Below are 5,766 nucleotides of genomic sequence, written 5' to 3' on the forward strand. Positions count from 1 at the left end.
TTTTTTTTTTTTGAGACGGAGTTTCACTCTTGTTACCCAGGCTGGAGCGTTACCCAGGCTGGAGTGCAATGGCGCGATCTCGGCTCACCGCAACCTCCGCCTCCTGGGTTCAGGCAATTCTCCTGCCTCAGCCTCCTGAGTAGCCGGGATTACAGGCATGCACCACCATGCCCAGCTAATTTTTTTGTATTTTTTAATAGAGACGGGGTTTCACCATGTTGACCAGGATGGTCTCGATCTCTTGACCTCGTGATCCACCCGCCTCGGCCTCCCAAAGTGCTGGGATTACAGGCGTGAGCCACCGCGCCCGGCCCATTATTATTATTAGAGACAGAGTCTCAGTCGCCCAGGCTGGAGTTCAGTGGCACAATCTCGGCTCACTGCAACCTCTGCCTCCTGGGTTCAAGTGATTCTCCAGCCTCAGCCTCCCCAGTAACTGGGATTACAGGTGCCCACCACTGCGCCTGGCTAACATTTGTATTTTTAGTAGAGACTGGGTTTCACCACCTTGGCCAGGATGGTCTCAAACTCCTGACCTCATGATCCACCTGCCTCGGCCTCCCAAAGTGCTGGGATTATAGACGTGAGCCACCATGCCTGGCAATTTTTTGTGTTTTTAGTAGAGATGGAGTTTCACCATGTTGGCCAGGCTGGGTTATTTTATCATTTGAAGACAGGGTGTACCTCTGTCACCCAGGGTGCAGGATCAGTTTCCGTGGCTCACTGCAGCCTTGACCACTTGGGCTGAAGCACCCTCCTGCCCCAGCCTCCTCAGTAGCTTCCTGAGACTGCAGGTGCAAACTACCACACCGGCTGCTTTTTTTTTTTTTTTTTTTTTTTTTTCCCCAAGAGATGGAGTCTCACTGTGTTGCCCAGGCTGGTCTTGAACTCCTGGGCTCAAGCAGTCCTCCAGCCTCCACCTCCACCCAAAATGCTAGGATTACGGGCATGAGTCACATCTCCCAGCCCTAAATGACGATTTTTTTTTTTGAGACAGGGTCTTGCTCTGTCATCCAAGCAGGAGTGGTGGTGAAATCACGGCTCCATGCAGCCTCGAGCTCCCAGCCTCAAGCAATCCTCCCACCTCAACTTCCCAAGTAGTTGGCACTACAGGTGTGCACAGCTGGCTATTTTTCTTTCTTTAAGACAGAGTCTCCCTCTGTCACCCAGGCTGAAATGCAGTGGAGCAATCTTGGTTCACTGCAACCTCCGCCTCCTGGGTTCAAATGATTCTCTTGCCTCAGCCTCCTCAGTAGCTGGGATTACAGGCACGTACCACCACACCCGGTGAATTTTTGTATTTTTAGTACACACGGGGTTTCACCATATTGGTCAAGCTGGTCTTGAACTTTTGACCTCGTGATTCACCCGCCTCGGCCTCCCAAACTGCTGAAATTACAGGTGTGAGCCACTGTTCCCGGCCTAATTTTTTTTTTTCCCTTTCTTCCTTCCTCTTGTTGAGACAGGAGTTTCACTCTTGCTGCCTAGGCTGGAGTGCAAAGGTGCAATCTTGGTTCACCACAACCTCCGCCTCCAGAGTTCAAGCAATTCTCTTACCTCAGCCTCCCAAGTAACTGGGATTACAGGCATGCGCCACTGTGCCCGTCTACTTTTGTGTTTTTAGTAGAAATGGGCTTTCACCATGTTGGCCAGGCTGGTCTCAAACTCCTGACCTCAGGTAATCCACCCGCCTCGGCCTCCCAAAGTGTGGGGATTACAGGCGTGAGCCACCGTGCCCTTCCTGTAAATGATTGCTAAGATGCTAAACAACTCTGCTGGTGTTGTCTGGTCAATCCTCTGGTTCTTTCCCCTCTGACCACATTCTGACCTCTTCTCAGAATATCCCAGCCATTTGTCTTTTCTACCTCTGATTCCACCTTGAACTCCTAAAGCTCTTAGAGAGCCCCTTACCAAGGAACCTCGCAACAGCCCCAGGCCTGTTCACTCTGGAGTGAACCCAGGAGGCCGAGGTTGCAGTGAGCCGAGATTGTGCCCCTGCGCTCCAGGGCGATAGAGCAAGACTGTCTCAGAAGAAGAAAAAAAAAGCATGGGGCTGGAAGCAGTAGCTCACGCCTGTAATTCCAGCACTTTGAGAGGCCGAGGCGGGCAGATCATGAGGTCCGGAGATAAGAGACCAGCCTGGCTAACACGATGAAACCCCGTCTCTACTAAAAATACAAAAAAAAAAAAAAGTATAACAGACAATATATATAAGGCAATAAATATATATACCCTAAAGCCCCAAGTGTACCCCCTGCATCCCATTTATTCTGCCTAAGTGCCCAGAGGTGGGGTCCCCTCCCCACATTACCCCCTCACAAACACGTCGTAGCCTAACAGAATACTTAAGATCAAAATAACATTCTGCTGTTTTCGGATTTTTACTTACATGATCCTATTTAATCCTCACAATGCACCTGCCGAGAAGAGATTATCATCCCATTTGACAGAAAGCTCAGAAACAACGTGGGTCTTAACCACCAGTTGACGACGAAGCCAGGTGGGACGTCCGGCTTCCTAGAGAACTACTCCAGCAGCACGCACTGCAGCCCGCCCCCACTTCCACTGGAACCCAGAAGCCAGAGCGCGTTGATTAGCAACACCTCAGGGCCCTGGGGCAGTGGGAGGATAGAGAACACGTGGGTGCTGATTAGCTAACAGGCGCCTGCTGTCTTAGAATAGTTCAAACAGCAGCGGGGTGAGGCCTGAGACGCTAAGAAAATATGGATTAAGTGTGGTGGGCTGGGTTGCGTTAACCATTCCCAGCATTCTCTGGGGAAGTCCCACACCTAATAGTCAACAGACATCCCCTGCGGTGGGTGATGTTGGCAGTGGCGGGAGACACGCACAGTTTTTAAAGAGGTCCTTGTTCACACTCCACCCGCACCAGTGGACTTCAGCCCCTGTGGTATTCCCTCCTTTAGGGCTAATTTCAGAAACTGTCTAAAATTAAAATCCAGGAGCTAGAGATAGGCTGAGGTGAGAATGCTGAGCTGTTCAGACACTGACCAGGTTAACTTTACAAGCTCACTGGCTTCCAGAGGGTTGGAGACCCTTCTTAGCCTCCTAGCTCAGAGGGAAAAGTGGAGATGGAGGGACGGGAGGCTGCCGGTTTAATCTTCACCCAATGCCCACTTCAGCCAGGGGTTCCTGGAAGGACGGGCTGTGGCGTATTTCATAACACTTTCCTCCCTCTACTCTCTTCAGGGCCCAGGAGGCAAACCTTCCAAGCCTCCCGGTCCCCGTGGCTTCCCTCTCACCGAGTCCCAGCCCTACCCCTTCTCCCGCTGAGCCCTGGCTGGGATACCTTGGCCGCCGGACGCACTCCTCAGGCCCCGCGCGCTCGAGCCTCAGGGGACGCAGCCGCCAGACCCTGGGGCCGCCTCCCCGCGCAGCACCTCCTGCCTCCCGCGCAAGCACGTGGGACCTTGACTCGCCGCCCCCGCCTCCTCCTGCTCGGCGTCCTAGCCAGCGGCTTGGGGCGCGGCGCGTGGGCGTGCTGCGGGGCGACCATGGCTGTAGACTGTTACCTCCAGTTCCCACAGTAACAATCGAAAGCCACGGTTGCCCTGGAGACGCGGGGGCGGGGCGCGCGGACGGCGCCGGCGCGGGGCGGGCTGACGTCAGGGCCGCGGGGGGCCGGAGGGGCGGCCGGGGCCGAGGAGCGCGCGTGGGCCACCGCCCCTCGCAGCCCCTGGGGGCCGGCACGGGGCGGCCAGACGGCGGCGCCTGCGTTGGTCAGCACCGCGGACAGCGGCGGCCCGGGGGCGGGGCCCTGAGAGACGGGGACGGGGGTCCCGGGGCGCGGCGGCAGCGGCCGGGGCCGCAGTCCTGGGGCGGGGCCAGGCGTCGGTGGCCGTGACTGGAGACTGTTACTGAGGGCGGCCCGGGCAGTAAGCAGTCTAGAGCCAAGGTGCCGGCGCGCTGTCCGGGCGGGGTGCCCCGGTCGCCCCGGCTGGGGGCGCTGCTGCTCCGCCTCCCCCGCGTCTCCCGCCCTGCTCCGCCCAGCGCTCGCGGACAGGCACGCGGCCGCTGACGTCAGAGGGCCGTGACGTCAAAGATGTCCCAGCGGGGGCACTTCCGGCGCCGGGGGGGGGCGTGGGGGCGGGGCGGCCCCTGGCGAGGCCCCGCCCCCCGGTCCTGAGAGGACAGCTCCGCTCGCAGAGGCGGGAAGTCGTGGGCGCCGCGGGACCCGCTGGACGGGACCGGTCGGGGAGGGGCGCCCGGAGCCCTGCGGGGCGCGGGGTCCCAGGAGGGCCCGGGAGGCGGGGGTGGGCGTCCGTCTCTCGCCTGCGCCCCCGCTCAGCCGGCCGGGCAGCGAGGCTGAGTCACCGCGCCGCAGGGAGGGAGAAGAGGGGGCGCGTCTCCTGGGGCGCCAGCACCTTCGCCCCACTTTCCTGGGAGGATGGCGCGGGAGCCTCAGGAAAGCCGGAGGGGGGGTCTCTGAAGTCGGTCCTCCGCTCGATGCTCCTCCAAGTAGCTGCGTCTCCATCGGGCGCCGGCAGGTGCCGCGCGGACTGGTGTGGGTCTCCGGCCCGGCTCTGCCGCCGTGAGGGGACCCCGGTGCCCCCCGCCCGCCCCGTGCCCACTTTGAGGGCCGCCCCCCGCCGCCTGCCCGTCCCGCCCGTGTCCGCACCTCTGCCCATCGTGACCGTACAGTCCCGCTTACCTGCGGGCCGCGTCGCCACTGCGGGGTCGCCTCCCGCAGCCCGGCCGGCGCGGCGGCTTTTATAGACGCGCGTAGTACTCGTGCGGCGGCTCATTCATGCGGCCGCGGCTCCTACACACTGACGCGCTGCCGACGTCAGCGGGGAATTTAGGAAATGGGAAGAGGGGCTATTTATAGTGGCGAGGCGGGGGGTGGGGACCGAGGCGACCGGGAGCCGGGACGGGAGGAGGGGCGCGGAGGCAGCGACGGGGTGGGGGGAGCCGCGGCCCTGCCCAGCGGACAAGGGGTTCACTTTCCGGAACCGCGGGCTGGGGCCGGCAGGCGGCGCGGGGGGGAGGCGCGGCGGGCTCTGCGTGCTTTTCCACGCTCTCCTTCCGGAGACCCCGCAGCTCCTGGGGGTCTTCGCCGGGCCGCCCCTGCCCCCTCCTCAGTTCCCGGACCTGACGGCTCTGCCGTCACACCCCGCATAGCCACTGCGGTGTCGTCACCCTGTCGTCCTGCGGGGCGAGCAGGAGAGGAAGCTGGGCTCCCGTGGGGGCCTGGGGCGCAGCTAGGGCTGTGGCGTCGGGGCCGGGAGAAGAGTTGGGGATCCCAAGGTGGCCCAGGGGTCTTTAGCGGAGGAGCCTGGACCCTGGGAGGGAAGGCCCAGCGTGGGTTCAGGTCCCCTCCAGGAGCTGGAGACTAAGGGAAGAGGTTGGGGAGGGTGGTCGGGCCTCCCCAGAAATGAGGAAAGGGACGCTCTGAGGGAGGTGGGGGGACGCGCTAGAGGTAGGGGTGAGAGGAATGGGCAGCCTCAGCGAGAGGGAGCTCAAAGGCTGTCAGTGCCACGCTCCAGAGCCTGGCAGCCAGGGCCCACCCTCGGACCATTTGTGGCACGATGGACGATCCGAGAGCTCATGTTAGGGTGGTAAAGCGTGAAGGAGTCCAGGGACACGGCACCTTGGCCAGGAGGGGATGAGGAGGACCATTTCCTGGAGGCCAGAATTGGCAGGGAGAGCCCCTGACTTGTGGGGCAGTCCCGCTGCTTGGGAGCAGGCAAATGCATGGTCGTGGCCCGGTCTGGCTCCATCGAGATCGAGGAAGGCTCTAAATGGGGG

General features: G+C 61.0%; 1 protein-coding gene across 1 annotated transcript; it reads right to left on the reverse strand.

Annotated features, from left to right (window-relative positions):
- Positions 1–3,841: 3,841 nt before the first annotated feature.
- LOC116540096 (proline-rich protein HaeIII subfamily 1-like) lies at positions 3,842–4,565 on the reverse strand. Its single transcript, XM_032263431.1, has one exon. The coding sequence runs from the start codon at positions 4,490–4,492 to the stop codon at positions 4,055–4,057; it is 438 nt and encodes a 145-aa protein (XP_032119322.1). The 5' UTR covers positions 4,493–4,565; the 3' UTR covers positions 3,842–4,054.
- Between the last annotated feature and the right edge of the window lie 1,201 nt (positions 4,566–5,766).

The sequence above is a fragment of the Sapajus apella genome, unplaced genomic scaffold (genome assembly GCF_009761245.1).
Source record: "Sapajus apella isolate SASKATOON/1434 unplaced genomic scaffold, GSC_monkey_1.0 scaffold136, whole genome shotgun sequence".
Classification (NCBI taxonomy): Eukaryota; Metazoa; Chordata; class Mammalia; order Primates; family Cebidae; genus Sapajus; species Sapajus apella.

Bases quoted from the DNA above. Each gene is read 5' to 3' on its own strand.
- LOC116540096 (XM_032263431.1), bottom strand. From the start codon at position 4,492: ATGGAGACGCAGCTACTTGGAGGAGCATCGAGCGGAGGACCGACTTCA.